General features: G+C 43.2%; 1 protein-coding gene across 9 annotated transcripts in view; it reads right to left on the minus strand.

The window, feature by feature from the left end:
- Window positions 1–12963: 12963 nt before the first annotated feature.
- The window catches only part of MAGI1 (membrane associated guanylate kinase, WW and PDZ domain containing 1), a 713270-nt gene continuing 708595 nt past the window's right edge, over window positions 12964–17638 (minus strand). For 7 of the 9 annotated variants that reach the window (XM_075321385.1, XM_075321383.1, XM_075321384.1 and 4 more), the window contains one exon: window positions 12964–16687. In XM_075321385.1, coding sequence (XP_075177500.1) covers window positions 15906–16687 — 782 coding nt within the window. In that variant the 3' untranslated portion in view covers window positions 12964–15905. The remainder of the gene's footprint in view (window positions 16688–17638) is intronic. The other 2 variants (XM_075321386.1, XM_075321388.1) reach the window with 1 other exon arrangement.

The raw sequence follows: 17638 nt of genomic DNA on the forward strand, positions 1-17638 counted from the left end.
CACCTCTACCCAACGGCAGAGCGGTAAGATCCTGTTCGTGACGCCAAGTTGTCGCGGGCGGAGGAGGGGACGCCGCGCTCTCCCTTCTGCTGCTCGGGTCCGGCTGGCACTTGCGGCCTGCTGCCGCCGCTGCTCGGTGGCTCGAGCGATGGGCCGGATCCCGGGGACTCGAGCGGCGCTCCTCGCCCGTGAGTGAAAAGGGGGTTGTTTGGGTGTGGGAATTGTTTATTGTCCGTGACGCCACCCACGGTTGTGGTGATTTGTTAGCACCACCGCTGCTCTGTCTGGGGATCCCGGGAAGGATGGTATGGAGCAGCCAGTTGTTGTGTTGCCCCTCCGTGGGTAGGGGTTGGTGATCCCGGGGCCCAGTGATGAGTTGGGAGATGCAGGGCTTGGTGGGCGCAGGGACGCGGGGGCAGCGCGGTGCCTTGCGGCACTGTGGTACTCACTCAGCCTGAGATGATGACACAGTTCTCGGTAAAACACACGGCTGGAAAGACGGTTCCCACGGACGGCTGCACTTGCTTTCCCCAGTAGGTGACGGTGACGGTCACTCTGTCCTGCACCTATGTTTCTGTGTTGGTAGCGATGGGTTCCCACCGGTAACCCGCTCCCCGGCTTGGATATGGGCCGGAGGAGCCCTACTTTGCCCGCAGGCGCTGGCCCTGAGAAACTGGTGCCCTGGCGGTGGCGGTGTCTCTCCTCAATGGTTGGACTGTTGCCTTCAATCGGGACTTGGTTGTTTGGAGACAGACGTCCCCTTCACTGACGGATTTGGCAAATTTACGGCGACTCCTAGCCTTGCCGGGGTCCGAGAGGCCCCTGCCCTGGTGCTGACTGTTCTTTGTATACTTCTCCAGACCGCCGGGCCACTACCCATTCGCGGTCCTTCCAGCAACCTCCGAGCAGTCCCCCTCCAGACTGTCACCGCCGTCTGCTGACCTTGCTGACACTGTCCTGGCACACAGCCGGACCAACTTCAGGCTTTACTACTCTCACTTTTACTCCTTTTCTGTTACTTCAGCTTTTCCCTTTAGCTCCACTACTACTTCCTCTCACTTTCACTTCCTTCACTTCACTCAACTCATCTTGCTTCCTCTCTCCTTCTGTCCAAACTCTATCTGCCTGGTTCTTCCCGCCTCCAGGGCTGTGTACTCCTTGGTGGGCGGAGCCAACCGCCTAGCCCACCCCCTGGTGTGAACATCAGCCCCTGGAGGAAGGCAACAAGGATTTTGGTAGCCTTGGTGGTCCTAACTGGGGTGTAGGGTGTGGTGGTGTGATGACCTGTGACCCCTGGCTTGCCCAGGGCGTCACAGATGCATGGGTCAGGATGGGTGGAAATATGTATGATTGGCAGGTGGACTGGCATGTATGGATATACCATATTCCTCACATTTAGGTTAACGAAAAATCCAAAAAACATAGATATATGTATCTTTAGGGAAAACTTATTTGTTAAATACTTTTTTCCATAGAACATTGCCTTAAAGGGCTTAAAAATTAACTATAGTAAGTGTATGGCTCCCATTGGTTCTAATGAGAAGACCAATACTATCCTGGGATAGTTGGTGGCCCTGTTGAAGACTTTGGCTCCAAACCTTCATGCGCGACATGTCTTGTAGTTTGGCCATTGGCCAACGCTCACATCACGGTTCATTGATACAAGGATTTATACAAGTGCTATAAAAGCTGAGCGGATACACAGTCCGATTAATCATGCACCGTATTTTGTACAAGTATTTGTAGATAGCCTATTAGTCAGAGGTAAAAAAAAATCAAGAAAAGCAAGTAATTTACTTCATCTCTCCTCGGAGAAATATAACTTCCATTCAAGACACTTCCTTTTATGTTTTTTTTTCTTTCTGCTCTTATCGGTGTGAAGCAACACCAGAGAAATCAATAAGAGAACAAAAATTGTAATTTAAAAAGTAATTTTCCTCGGAGCATAGATATTGCCGACAAACAAACTGTAATCCTTCTTAAACGGAGCTCTCAATCACTTTCATTCGGAACAAAAGATGTTTTTGGGTTTGTAGGGCAAAACCTACGACGACCAAAGAACGGACCAAATCTTGGCTCGAAACGTCCCTGTGTTTAGAATCCATCTGATAAATGACCAATGTGATGATCGATAGAATAGCGAAACGTTCGAGCAGAAAACCAAAGTAGACGAAGAAAGTAAAGTTTACAGTAGTCAGTGATATGAGAGATGTCAACGAAATACTCTGCTTCTATGCCCATGGAACTCCAAATTAACAAGATTTGTTTTACAAGCGCTTGGAGAAATCAATAAAGCACAGCCAAGCATGGTGTACTGAGAGTTTCTGGTTTATTACATCATGTGATCAGTTTATATAGTACCTCCCACAAAGAAATGACCATGCACAAATAAGAGCCGCAGGGGTGTGTAGAAATGTGAAGTATACTATGCAGAGGTGGTTTCTGCACCAAACCGTGCAATACCTTATAGCCGGGTTTATAGGTCAGCCTCAGTCCTCCTTATGGAAACAATTGTCATGGGTGCACTCTGCTTCTATGCCCATGGATCTCCAAATTAATAAGATTTGTTTTACAAGCGCTTGGAGAAATCAATAAAGCACAGCCAAGCATGGTGTACTGAGAGTTTCTGGTTTATTACATCATGTGATCAGTTTATATAGTACCTCACACAAAGAAATTACCATGCACCAATAAGAGCCGCAGGGGTGTGTAGAAATGTGAAGTATACTATGCAGAGGCGGTTTCTGCACCAAACCGTGCAATACCTTATAGCCGGGTTTATAGGTCAGCTTCAGTCCTCCTAATGGAAACCATGGTCATGGGTGCACGTAGATAGGGAAAAGAAAATTCAAACCAATGTCCAAGAAGCAGAAATCTACGGCAGACACCATCCTATTTTCCATAGTGCTTTATGCCATCATCATGAGCAGTTAAAAGTAGCGGGGAGAGAGACAAGTAAAGGCACCCTAATGAACGACGGCCGTTTCGCACAAGGACGTGCGAAACGGCCGTCGTCCATTAGGGGGCCTGCACTCGGCTCTCTCCCTGCTACTTTTAACTGCACATGATGATGGAATAAAGCACTTTGGAAAATTGGATGGTGTCTGCCATAGATTTCTGCTTCCTGGACATTGTGTAGAAATGTGAGACTACCACGCCCATCGGTGTTATCTGAACCCTATGACATCATTCAGTTATAAGACTAGATGGTTTCTATAGAATACAAAATGGATTGTATACTCTCATAGTGATGTCGCAGGGGAACTGGAAAAAGTAAGCAGAGATTTATCATGGGGGTTCAGGGTGAGGGCATCAATGGAACCTCAACCAGTCAAGAACCCCAGACATTTTTCTTTTCATTATGGTTGTGAATCAATGAGTAGCATCATCATTACTGGTCAATTCACACGTATAAGGCTGGTCAAGATAGCCGAGGGCTGTGCTCAACTATATCCATCAGTCCCATAGATACTGAATGGAGCAGCCGCAACATTCAACCCCAGCCACAGTGACGGGGAGCAGGACCTTGTGTTCAGCAGTGATGCTTTACACGTGTATTCTGTTTTCAGACAATGGGAAAACCCTTTGCAAGATGTAGCTTTGCAGGATGTACATATTAGGGGGCAGGTTATGGTCTAACCCTCTGATACTAACAGACAGAAGATGGAAGAGGTTAAAACATGACGACAGGATCAGAATCCTCCCTTTGGTTCCATGGATGGACATATGTTTGTATAGGAGCTGTAACACAAAACTCCAGCGTATTTATGATCAACACTATTTATCAAACATGCATTTCAGTCAATAAAAATTGGTTGCAAAAGTGCTATCAATACCCTTTTTAAAGAGAATCTTTCAGCAGGTTACCATGTAATCTAAGAGCAGTATGGTCTGGAGGCAGAGACACTGATTCCAGCGATGTGTCATTTACTAGGCTGTCTTTCTGTTTCAATAAAATCAGTGTTTTATCAGGAGGAAATTATCAGTACATGACTAGGTGTCTTGTGCCTCCTAGTCCAACCACGCCCTCAGCACAGAGTAGTCAGTGGTGTGGGTCGGGTTATAGAAAATCACTGGGGTGGGTGGGGTTATACAAATCAGTGGTGTGGATGTGGTTATATACATCAGTGGTGTGGGTGGGGTTATACATAGTGATGTGGGTGGGGTTATACACAATTAGTGGTGTGGGCGGGGGTTATACAGAGATTTGGGTGGGGTTATAGACAATCAGTGGTATGAGCATCGTTATGCACAGAGGTATGGGCGGGGTTATAGACAATCAATGGTGTGGGCATGGTTATACACAGAGGTGTGGGTGGGGTTATACAGAGATGTGGGTGGGGTTATAGAATGGGTGGGGTTAAACACAATCAGTGGTGTGGGCGGGGTTATACACAGTGGTGTGGGTGGGGTTATACAGTCAGTGGTGTGGGCGGGGTTATACACAGTAGTGTGGGTGGGGTTATACACATCAGTGGTGTGGATGGGGTTATACACATCAGTAGTGTGGGCGGGGTTATACACAGTCAGCGGTGTGGGCGTAGTTATACACAGTCAGCGGTGTGGGCGGGGTTATACAGTCAGTGGTGTGGGCGGGGTTATACAGTCAGTGGTGTGGGCAGGGTTATACAGTCAGTGGTGTGGGCGGGGTTATACAGTCAGTGGTGTGGGCGTAGTTATACAGTCAGTGGTGTGGGCGGGGTTATACAGTCAGAGGTGTGGGTGGGGTTATACATAGTGTGGGCAGGGTTATAGACACTCAGCAGTGTGGGCGGGGTTATACACAGTCAGTAGTGTGGGCGGAGTTATACACAGTCAGTAGTGTGGGCGGGGTTATACACAATCAGTAGTGTGGGCGGGGTTATACACAATCAGTAGTGTGGGCGGGGTTATAGACAACTCAGCATTCCGAGCTCTGCTAGGTCTGCATCAGGCAAAACTGTGATTGTATCAACATGACAGAACACAGCCTAATAAGTGACACATTGCTGGAATCAGGCTCTCAGCCTCTACATCATGTTTTTCTTAGATTATATAGCAAAAACCTGCTGACAGATTTCCTTTACTGACATACATTTGCACCTATTGCAAGATTTCATTGAGCGCTAGATTACTATGGGTGAAGGCTGTGGACCTTAATTAACATTGTGCATCCGGGGATTATATTACACCTGGCGTTGGATTGTCCGTGGTGCCGAGATGTAGAGTTAATGTGTTATCACGGCAAATAGATTGAAGCCTCTTTTTATAATGTGCCTTTCAGCCGGAGTCATCAGCGGTGCGCGGTGATCACCGGTATAACGGCCGGCACAGCGGCTTAATAGAACATAACCTTATCACAAGCCGGGATTGTTCACGGTGAAAAAGTCACATTAGCATTAAATGAAATTGTCTGCTCCTCCCGTCCCCACATCAAGATAGAGCCGGATCATGAGGGTGTAATGCTGCTCCGGGAGACACCGGCGGCACATGCATATTCATCCCACATTACCGGGCACAACGGCTGAGGCTTCCTTATATTCGGTCCTTAACTCCTTTACGACCTGGAGATTTTACGTTTTTGTGCTTTTGCTTTTTCTTCCCTTTGATTCAAAATCCATTCATTATTGTATTTCTGTCTTGCAACCATTTATAATCCGGTCTACTTTCAAGACCAGTGTACACCGGGGCATAACGATTGTGGCCGCAGAGAGCGCGACCAGACCCGTGCTGGAGAGGGGTCGCCAACCCCGGCGCCTAGTGAGATGGATGCGTGTCCGAGGCCGCACATTCAGCTGAAGTGTATTGCGGTGCAGAGGCCGGGCAGTGGCAGTGTATGGAACGGACATAATTCATCGCTTATCTCAGCTGCCGGCCTCCGCGCTGGCTACAGAGGAGGAGACCGCACAACATGGGTGCAGAGAAACGGCAGAATAGAATGTTGCGGGTTTTAGTTGTACTAGGCCTCCTTCAAACATCCATGCAAAACACAAACATGGACAACATGGCCAAGTATTCTTACCTATCTCCAGCGCTGCTGTTACTTTCGGGTTCGCGGTGAGTGCAGTGAATATTTATGAGCATAATGAGCGGACCCAGAAGTAACAGCAGAGGTGGAAACAGCAGCGCTGGAGACAGGTAAGTATAAAAATTATTTGTCTGTGACCTGTATTTTCTCCAGTACGTCACACTGATGTTACACAGATCACAACAGTGTGCAGTCCGTGTGACATCCGTGCTGCCGGCAGAAAACAGACATGTCATGTGCTTCACATGGTCTAAAACATGATTGTGTACACAAACCCAGTGATTTTAATGGGTCTACGTGTGTCTGTGTCTCTGGTACATGTGAAAATGGATGTTGTGACGACATGGACTCTCATGGGTTAACGTTTCTTAAAATCCAGCCAGACAGCATGATAGATTGTCTATAGATGGGGGAGAAGTCCCTCATTGTTTTTACAAGACTCTTGTTGACTCAATGTAATTGTGTTGGCCACTGAAAGCTAGACTATTGTTCTCCAGACATTTCCAGTAACCATTGTATTGTAGTTGTGTATTGATAATGTAATCACCTTTGTAGCCATTGTCTAGTCAGTGGCTCCCAGTTTACATGTACACCCTCAGCCTTTCTAAGCACATCATTTAAATGAACATTATCCATGCAGCTTGAAATTCCTCCAATGGGAGAAGCAATCTTGTCCAACCAATCGATGAGGACGCAGTGTATCCAAGGGGAAGGTTGTGGCTATAAAAAGGACTTCTTTAAGCCACCAGTGGTTGTTGATGGTTGATGGATTCAGTCTAAGCTCTTTGGAGCTGACTGGAGGATCAGGACATCTTATGGCTTCAATCTAGGGACTCCGGATCCGGTTGGAGACCATATCCACAGCCTAGGGATTTCGACTCCGGCTGCCAGGATTGTAACATCAAACCAGGACTACCTAAGGAGGACACGCAGGTTGGGACAGTTCAGTCACCTGTTACAGACTTTGCAGACCTCAGACAGCTTGGAACCTGTGAGGCATGGACATTCTAAATCCCTGGTGAGCCAGCGGAAGGGTGAGACTCTGTTGCCTGTTACATTTTGTGTGTTTTGCTGGTTATGTGTTATGTGCCGTTAATTGTTTGGGGATCCAATAAAGTCTAATTATTGTGGTTCCCTCACCCTGTGTTGTCTGAGTAGTGTTACGCCCACGGTTAAGGAGGCCGGCGTTCAGTTGGGATGAGCCCTGAGCCACGCTGTCTTTCTAAAGGCGGCGGGTTTTAGTGGACGAGAGCGCCCACTGAGCCCCGTGTCTCCACAGATGTCACCCATTTTGGAGACACAGATGTGTGCAGGAGGCCTTAGAGGACATTAGCAAGACAGGGGGCATATATACCAGAAAAGGACCCAGCATGGAGGATATATACTGTATATCAGGACTGGGCCAGGGTGGAGGACATATTTACTAGGATGGGGCCCAGGATGAGGCCATATATACCAGGATGGAGGACAGATATACCAGGATAAGGAAATATATTCCAGGAAGGGGCCCAGCATGGGGGCATATATACCAGTTAGGAACCCAGGATGGAGGACATGGATACCAGTAAGGGGCATGGACGGAGGACATATATACTAGGAAGAAGTCCAGAACGCAGGACACATAGACCAGGAAGAAGCTACGGATGGGGGACACATAGACCAGGAATGAGCCTAGTATAGGGAATATATATATACCAGGAAGGAGCCCAGGATGGGGGATAGATATACCAGGATGAGGAAATATATACCAGGAAGGGGCCCAGCATGGGGGCATATATACCAGTTAGGAGCCCAGGATGGAGGACATGGATACCAGTAAGGGGCAAGGACGGAGGACATATATACTAGGAAGAAGTCCAGAACGCAGGACACATAGATCAGGAAGAGGGTACAGATGGGAGACACAGACCAAAAAGGAGTCTAGTATAGGGGATATATATACCAGGAAGGAGTCCAGGATGGGGGATAGATATACCAGGATGGGGAAAATTGATTTTATATATATATATATATATATATATATATATATATATATATATATATATATATATATATAAAATCAGGAAGGGGCCCAGGATGTGGGTCATTATTACATAATGAAGAGTGAGGGGGCCACACAAATGTCTTTTTAGGATTTAGAACGCTACAAAGGCACATTCATCTGACCAACATACAGGGGCCCAGGTTCAAATCTTGCACAGGGCCCCATTGGACTCTAATTACGCCACTGAGTGTACAGAATAATGTTCTCCGCCACCTTTTTGCAGCAGATCAGTAGCCTACTGCACCTGTAGACATTATGTATATGCCATAATGCCAGCAATATCTTCTACCTACCGGCTGCCTTCCCATCTCATTACCTTCTTGTGCATGATACCATTACGTAGACTTTTATCACTTTCATGCGAGTGATATCTGGGTTTTACTGTTCCTCTCTTAGAGCCAAATACAAAAAAAAGCAGCGTCCATGTCTGCTGGAACCTATAATTACAATATGGTTCTGTCTTTCTCACATCTTCTGATCACTAGTGGGAGCATCTAACCATCATTTTAAATTTTAGTTCATAAATCAATAGTGCACATATAAATAATCCACGTTTTTCTCTTGAAATGATCTTTCACTCTAATTTCACAGGTATAATCTTAATTCAGTGAAGACAGATTTCCCCATTACTGAGATAGGAGATGACAGTTGGTGCTTTAAAATTCCATGGAGGAGGGCGGAGTTATAGGCACAGAAATTCTGCTGCAAGTTCTCCTGAAATGAGTTACACTTCTCCACATCAGTGAGTACTCCTTTGGAGTACAGAGGATTGCAGTGATGAGTCAGCATATGTCTCCTCTGAATGTTGTGTTCCTCAGTTCTCCTGCAGCAGCTCATCCCCAGAATTACAAAACAATCCCTGATCTAGGGGAGACCAGCCAGAGAAAACACTGCCGGCAGCCAGCGAAAGCGCTCAACACAGTGAAATCCTAGGTGCATTGCCCCCCGGGAAGTATGCAAATGAAAAAGGTGCGTGGAGCCTCTGTTAGGAGTCTCGACATGGAAAATGGCCAGATATCCCTCCAGGAAGGACCTAGCCAGAATCCTACTCCACACTGATGAGGGGCAATACCCCGAAACAGCTGTCTGTAAATGGATACCTGGCCTTGGTATTTCCCTTGTCATATCTTTAAACTCGTCAAAGAGTTGGATATTAACTAAGAGGGCCACTTAATATGGTGGTCTCCTAAAAAGAGCCACTCCTTGGCTAGGTCCTTCCCGGAGGGATATCTGGCCATTTTCCGTGTCGAGACTCCTAGCAGAGACTCCACGGACCTTTTTGATTTGTATCCCCAGAATTAATGAGACAAGTGCTGAGCTGTCTCATCACTGCCATCAGCAGTACTCCAAATGAGTACAAGTTGACATCACTGAAGCTAAAGGCAGGAAAAGTAAGGACTTGGAAGTCAATTACATGGTCTTTTTTGTTTGTTTTTTATAGGAATGAAGAAAAAGTTCCTAATAAAGTGATTTGCAAAGTTTCATAACTTTCCACTGTGGGCAAAATTATTAAAAACATAATACAAAGTTTAGCTACTCTTTACATTTATTGATATGTCATAGTCCATGTTCAGCACTTTTGATCTGTGGGAGTGCTAGTCCTCAGTTTTTGTGTAAGCATGAGCAAAGCTGTGTACGTGCTCAGTAGATTGTCAAATTTTTGGGGCCACAGTCAAGGTTTTGCCTTTAATGTTTATCAACAGTGATTTTTTATATAGTACCTATTGTACCGATTCCCAATGGAGTTGATGGGAGGTCTCAAGAGAAGGATCTCCCTGCCCAACTTGTTCAACCGGAATCCCCCTGCTTGGGGGTTGATGTTTTTTGTTTGTTCTTTTATGACAAAAACATTATAACTTTCAATTTTTTGGTCTAATTTTCCATGCCTTTGAAATGTAAAAAACTTTTTCTATTGTGTCTGAGGATCGTTGTTGATGTTTCATACCGACCACCTTGTTTTTGAGAGGAACCTGAAAAAGTAACAAGTGTAATATTCTAGAAAAGTATCTCGTTCCGAGACTTTTTATAAAACTTCATACATAGTCCTTAGGCTAAGTTCACATTTCCGTTGTTTTGCATCAGTCACATGCGTTGCTTGACGCATGTGACTGATGCGTTGTACAACAGATGACAACGGTGACAAAGAAAAGAATTTCTTTGTCGGACTCTGTTGTGTGCTGGGGGCGGAGTTCGGGGGCGGAGCTGAGGACGTCAGTGCCGCGGTCTGCATGGCTGGGGACAGGTGAGTGAGTGAGAGTGTGTGTGTGTGTGTCTACATGCGTGTGTACATGCGGAGAGTGCGGGAGGGGGCGGAGCGCGATGGGGCGGAGCCATGGAGCTGAGGACTTCAGTGCCGCGGGGACTGCAGGGCTGGGGACAAGTGAGTGTGAGTGTGTGTCTGAGTGTACACATGCGGAGTGCGGGAGGGGGCGGAGCCGAGTGGTGAAGTGTCGGCCTCCTTGCACACTGTATCCAGGGTAAATATCGGGTATAAGCAAAGCACTTTTTGCTTGGTTACCCGATATTTATCTTGGATACCAGCTTAGCGCGGGCTCCCTACACCCGTAACCACTGTAAATATCGGGTAACTAACCAAAGCGCATTGGTTGGTTACCCGATGTTTATCCTGGTTACGGGGGCGGGGAGCCAGAGAGCGCATGCGCAGCGAAATCCTACGGATCTCGCTGCTCAAAAAACGTTACATGCTGCGTTGCTCCCGCCCGGCGGTCAGTTAAAAAACAACTGACCGCGACGCAGCGGATGCAACGCAGCATCATCAGTCACAATCCGTCACTAATAGAAGCCTATGGGGAAAAACAGGATTCCTGCAAAATATTTTGCAGGATACCGTAGTTCCTCAAGGCGACGGATTGTGACTGATGCAAAACAACTGAAGTGTGAACTAAGGCTAAGTTCACACTTCAGTTGTTTTGCATCAGTCACAATCCGTAGCCTTGAGGAATTACGAAATCCTGCAAAATATTTTGCAGGAATCCAGTATTTCCCCATAGACTTCTATTAGTGACGGATTGCGACTGATGACCCTGCGTTGCATCCGCTGCGTCGCGGTCCGTCGTTTTTGACTGACCGCCGAGCGGGGAGCAACGCAGAATGTAACGTTTTTCGGTCCGTCAAAATTAACGCGCCGCACAGGAATCCGTCGCCATCCGTCAAGCTTGTAATGTATGTCTATGGTGCTGGATTCCGTCGTAATCCGTCTTACAACGGAATCCAGCGCAGGATTCCGTCATGCTCTACTGAGCATGCTCAGCATGTTTGGCACGCCCACTGGGCTGTCCCAAACACAGACGGATCATGACTGATCCGTCAAAAAACGGACGCACAGCGGATGTAACAGACGCAACTGATCAGTTTTTTCACAGGATTCCTGTGAAAGGAATCCTGTGAAAAACACATCAGTTGCATCAGTTGACATCTAAAAAACAACTGATCCGCTGCTGACGGACCTGACGGATTGAAAACAACTGAAGTGTGAACTTAGCCTTAGCCTTAGTCCTGGACTATAACAGCTGTCACAGAAGAAAGAAAAGTCACAAAAGGAAAAGGGGTTAGAAGAACAAGAATGAAGAAGTCAAAAAGTTGGACTTTCTACAAAGAAGATCACTTAGGAGAAAATAATTAATCCTTCTTGGAAAGAAAAATGATGTACTACAACAGCTGTCACAGAAGAAAGAAAAGTCACTGGAGGACAAGATGTTAGAAGAATAAGATGGGAAAAGTAGTAAAAAAAAGTTGGACTTTCTACAAAGTGGATGATTTGAGAGAAGACAATAGATCCTACTTGGAAAAAAAAGTCCTGAACTATAACGGCTGTCACAGACGAAAGAAAGGTCACAGAAGAAATAAAGCTTAAAGAGAATAGGATGGGAAAAGAAGTCAAAAAGTTGGACTTTCTACAAAGTGGATGACTTAGGAGAAGACAACAGATCCTGCTTGGAAAGAAAAGTCCTGTACTACAACAGCTGTCACAGAAGAAAGAAAAGTCACAAAAGGAAAAGTGTTTACAAGAACAAGATTGGAAAAGAAATAAAAAAAGTTGGACTTTCTACAAAGCAGATGACTTGGAGAAGACAACAGATCCTACTTGGAAAGAAAAGTCCTGTACTACAACAGCTGTCACAGAAGAAAGAAAAGTCACAAAAGGAAAAGTGTTTACAAGAACAAGATTGGAAAAGAAATAAAAAAAGTTGGACTTTCTACAAAGCAGATGACTTGGAGAAGACAACAGATCCTACTTGGGAATAAAAAGTCCTGTACTACAACAGCTGTCACAGAAGAAAAAAAAGGTCAGGTCACAAAAAGGAAAAGAGGTTAGAAGAATAAGATGGGAAAAGAAGTAAAAAATGTGGACTTTTTACAGTGGATGACTGGGGAGAAGACAACAGATCCTACTTGGAAAGGAAAGTACAGTGCTACAACAGCTGTCACAGAAGAAAGAAAAGTCACAGAAGGAAAAGAGGTTAGAAACACAAGATTGGAAAAGAAGTCACAAAGTTGGACTTTCTACAGTGGATGGCTTGGGAGGAGACAACAGTTCCTACTTAGAAAGAAACGTCCTTTACTACAACAGCTGTCACAGAAGAAAAAAAAAGTCACAGAAGAAAAAAAGAGGTTAGAAGAACAAGATTGGAAAAGAAGTAGTAAAAAAGTTGGACTTTCTACAGTGGATGACTTTGGAGAAGACAACAGATCCTACTTGGAAAGTCATATTTTGGGGGGAGGGAATTTTTCAGGTTACTCTTTAAATTGTAAATTCAAAACGTTAGAAAATTGCCAAGAAAGGAAACATTCTTGGAATAAATCCTCTCAGCCACTCAAATGTAAAAAAACAAACAACAAAAATAACATAAGGAAAGTCACCACAATCATTTGATCATTCATAACACGATGATTATTTTGTATTGAAAACTTTATTTATAATAAAAATAGCATTCACAGACTTGCTTGTCTAGCTACATACATTGCGTTCCGTTGCCTTTACTGGCAAAAGTCCACAATCGGCTTCAATCAAATCATATATCAACTCCCAAAATGTTAAATAAAGCGACGGCAATGGATAGTGTGTCGAATCGATCAATGCATAGTATTTAAACAAAGATTGGCCCTCAAACCTTTTTTTTTTTTTTTTTTGTCAAGACATAGAAGAACACCGTTGATCAGGTAAATGATATGATAATTGAAGAGTGTACACAAGTGCTTAATCGTGGAGGTCCACAAGGCGGTAACCTAGTCCTAGTCTCAAAAAAAAAAAAAAAAGGAATAAAAAATAAAAAAAAAATATTCCAAATCACTCTAAGGATTATACCTTTACATACCTGATTCAGTTTACATTAAAATATATCCTCCATTTCTAATTTTATTTTTTTTCTCCATTCTCAGAAATATAAACACTTATCACATTCCTTGCATGTTTTTTTTTTTCGTAATTTTTTTTTTTATCGTCATAAAGTATCTTTTATATATGGAAAAAAAGGCATTTCGTTATTTTAACAAGCTTGAATAATTACAATTTTTTAACTCTGTACACACAATGATTGGCCTTTTTTGTACAGTACCATAGCAACAACAGTGATAGACTCGCAATGCTCATTCATGTCAGTATGAAAATATGTATTTTTTTTATTTTTTTACACCAATGCACTGTTAAAAGCAGCAGATTTAGAGGGATGGCGGATATTTCGGCTCAGCTAGGCAGTAACGCAACATTATCTTGGATCGAGGATAGGCAGCAGACGTGACGACAGCTGCTATAAAAGACTTACAATGGAAAATAAATCAGATACTTGCTTTTAGACCATGCATTGGGACCTGTATACCTCATCATTTCCAATCGAAAGCCATATTTACCCAATGTTGTAAAAAAAAAATTAAAGAAAAACAAAAGATTGTTATATATTTAAGGATAGAAGTCAACAGCTTGACTATCGGCCACCCTACAGTCATGTAGAAGCTTTGATCTTGCCTAAACACTCTACATTGGGACCTGTATACCTCATCATTCACAAAGGAAAGCCATATTTCCCAAATGTTTGTAAAAAACAAATTTAAGAAAAACAAAGGTGGTTGTGTATTTAAGGATAGAAGTCAACAGAATGACTATCGGCCACTCTACGGTCGAGTAGAAGCTTTTATCTTGCCTAAACACTCCACATTGGGACTTGTATACCTCATCATTTTCAATGGAAAGCCATATTTCCCCAATCTTTGTTAAAAAAAAAAAAAAATTAAAGAAAAGACATCTTTCCCTAATCTTTGAAACAAAACATTAAATTAAAAAAAGAAAAAACAAAAGACGGCTCAATATTTAAGCATAGAATGACTATCGGCCACCCTACGGTCGTGTAGAAGCTTTGATCTTGCCTAAACACTCTACATTGGGACTTGTGTACCTCACAGTTTCCAGTGAAAAGCCATCTTTCCCTAATGTTTGTAAAAAAATAAGAAAAACAAAAGACTGTTGTGTATTTAAGGATAGAAGTCAACAGAATGACTATCGACCACCCTACGGTCATGTAGAAGCTTTGTTCTTGCCTAAACACTCTACATTGGGACCTGGGATCGTTTCCAATAGATCCAATTGGGATAGTTTCTAAAAGAAAACCATCTTTCCCCAATCTTTGTAAAAAAAATTAAAAAAAAATTAAAGAAAAACAAAAGACTGTTGTATATTTAAGGATAGAAGTCAACAGGTTGACTATCGACCACCCTACGGTCGTGTAGAAGCTTTGATCTTGCCTAAACACTCTACATTGGGACCTGTATACCTCATCATTTCCAATGGAAAGCCATGTTTGTAAAAAAAAAAAAAGAAAAATAATTAAAGAAAAGCAATCTTTTCCTAATCTTTGAAAAAAATAAAATAATTAAAACAGGAAAAAACAAAAGACGGCTGAATATTTAAGGATAGTATGACTATCGGCCACCCTACGAGAAGCTGTGAGATTGCCTAAGCACTCTACATTGGGACCTGTATACCTCATCATTTCCAATGGAAAGCCATCTTTCCCTAATGTTTGTAAAAAAAAAAAAATTCAAGAAAAACAAAAGACGGTTGTGTATTTAAGGATGGACGTCAACAGAATTACTATTGGCCACCCTACGGTCGTGTAGAAGCTTTGATCTTGCCTAAACACTCTGCATTCTCATTACCTAAGTCAAGTAGGTTTCCTTCGGGAATTAGAACCCCAACACTACCTTAAAACCCCCTAAAAAACACTTAAATGAATATCCTTGTGCGAAGTGTGCTTGTATATGTCCTTCATTGCAATAGTAGTCTCAGGTATCTTCTCATAGTTACCTCCTTGCTCTTCGATATTTGGATAGATCCCATCACCAACCAATGTAACCATAACTATAGTTCAATTAATCATCAACATCATTCAATCAATTAAATCAATTGCAGGTAATTAACAGTCAAAAAATGTGTTAATGAAGCCTAGCCCAAAAAAAACACAAAAAACAAACAGAAAAAGAAAAACACAAGAAAAAAACACTTGTGGTTTGCTTTCCAGTGCTATAAACATGTTCCACAGAAGAGAAATAGTCTGGAAATAAAAGTCCATAAATGAACATCGTCAATAAAATAGCTTCTCGAAGAACATGTTATTTATCCCTTAGGGGTTTACATTTGGCAAATAAATTAAAAAAAGATACATCAAAAATACTTTCTTTAATATACATCAGGCACAACACTCTGTAGTAAGGTTTCATCTGCATAAAACATCATTTTGAGGACCTCTAGGATCATTAGGTGTTAGGTGCTTCGGTAAGACACTATTATGAATTTGTTGTTCTCAAAGCCTCCTTAGATAAGAGAATGTGACATCAGAGGGGTCAGATACTGAGGTCTGTGTTACATTCCTTATAGGGTCTCCTCCGCTGTGCTGTGGGATGTTTAGAACTTCTTATCGTGTCATGTTTTAGACTGGTATCATCCCGATCCCTGTTGCCAGATTTTTGATCTCGGCTTCTTCTCTCTGGAGACCTCTCTCTTCTCCTCTCAGGTGAGCGATCTCTTCTTCTATCAGGAGATCTTTCCCTTCTTCTATCGGTTGACTTTGCCCTTCTCCTATCAGGAGAACTATCTCTTCTTCGATCAGGTGATCTTCTTGGATCCATAAACCGATCTAGTGACTTTCTTCTTCGGTTTGGTGACCCATCCCTCTTTCGCACAGGCGACCTTTCCCTTGTTCTTCGAGGAGAATCGTCTCTCCTTCGTTCATATCTCTCCCTCTCTTTCCTTTCTAAAGTATTTTCATTACTCCTTGCCCCTTCTGTCCTCTTTTCGGGAGACATTTTTTTCTGTCCATTCACCACCATTTTTTCCCCTTGCCTTGGGTATCTTGCCTCAGGGGACCTTTCCCTGCGGCTACTTTGTACAGAATTATTTTTAGAGGACCCATTCCAAGTGTGATGGTCATTGTGTTGTCTGTTATAGTCCCTGTTGCCTTTAGGGTCTTTGACATAAGTCCGTTTTTCCTCATGCTGTAATGATTTGTGAGTATTTGGTGGGTAACTGAACTCCAATGGCATGGGATGTCTTTCGGATGGTAGTGTGTTCATTTTCGAAAGATTTTGTGAGCTGGCTGTGGGGCTGATGCTGTCACTGTTGGGCTCTGGAGAGGAAAAATAAAATTAGTTTTTTACTTAGATAAGCATGAGAAAGATCTCCTCGCCTAGGTTAGTGTCTGCAACACACATTTGTTAAAGCGGTCAGTACACCTATTGATTAACGGAAGCCTGTTAATCTACATTTACAATGATTTTACTTTAGCGCGTATATTAGTTAGGTCAAATTTGGTGTCAATCTACATTTGTGTTTTAGCCTAAATGTTGTTTTTACTTTCTTTCCAGCTAGGAATATGGTTTAATACCCTAAAGGAAAAAGATATTGGCCCTGAAATATGTATAATGTTGAAAGTCAACCTCATTTAAGGAAATAGTCTAGTTGGCAGATGTTGGCTTTTGGTCAATGTCTGGATAGTTAGGTATCTTCTATTTTGTTGGCCTGTTTTTGGTAGCCACCTATATCACTCTTCATAGTTTAGAATTTTTTAGAACGTTCTTAACACTTGGGCTTGGACTGATTTCCAACAATCAATCGAATAATCTAGTTTCTAGTCCTTAAATCCCACCCAACAGATCATGTTTTTAGGACGCCTTAGTACAAGTGATTTAGGTCTTCTTAGTTCATGAAAAACCACCACAAGTATTTGCCCTAAAACCAGGAGTCCACTTTCATTCGGCAGACTGCAACCAATCTCTCTCAACTTCCCAATACACATGAACATGTTTCTCAGTAGAACACTCTTCTGTTGTCATTGGAGAGAGAGGAGAAAGCTGCTGTTAGATAAACACTGGCTTTTTGTGAAAACAGTAGGATTGGGAGTTGAACTTCCAACTACCGATCCTTCTCTTCTCCATCATCATCACTTGGTGGTAGGGTTGAGAGGTCCTTAAATACATCATATAACAAGTTTTGCTAAAATTGGCAAGACTAGCTAACTAATATGTATGGAGGACTTAATGAAAATCCTTCAATCATCAACTGTTGGTTACAGCTTATT

This window comes from Anomaloglossus baeobatrachus, chromosome 8 (genome assembly GCF_048569485.1).
Source record: "Anomaloglossus baeobatrachus isolate aAnoBae1 chromosome 8, aAnoBae1.hap1, whole genome shotgun sequence".
NCBI classification, from domain to species: Eukaryota; Metazoa; Chordata; class Amphibia; order Anura; family Aromobatidae; genus Anomaloglossus; species Anomaloglossus baeobatrachus.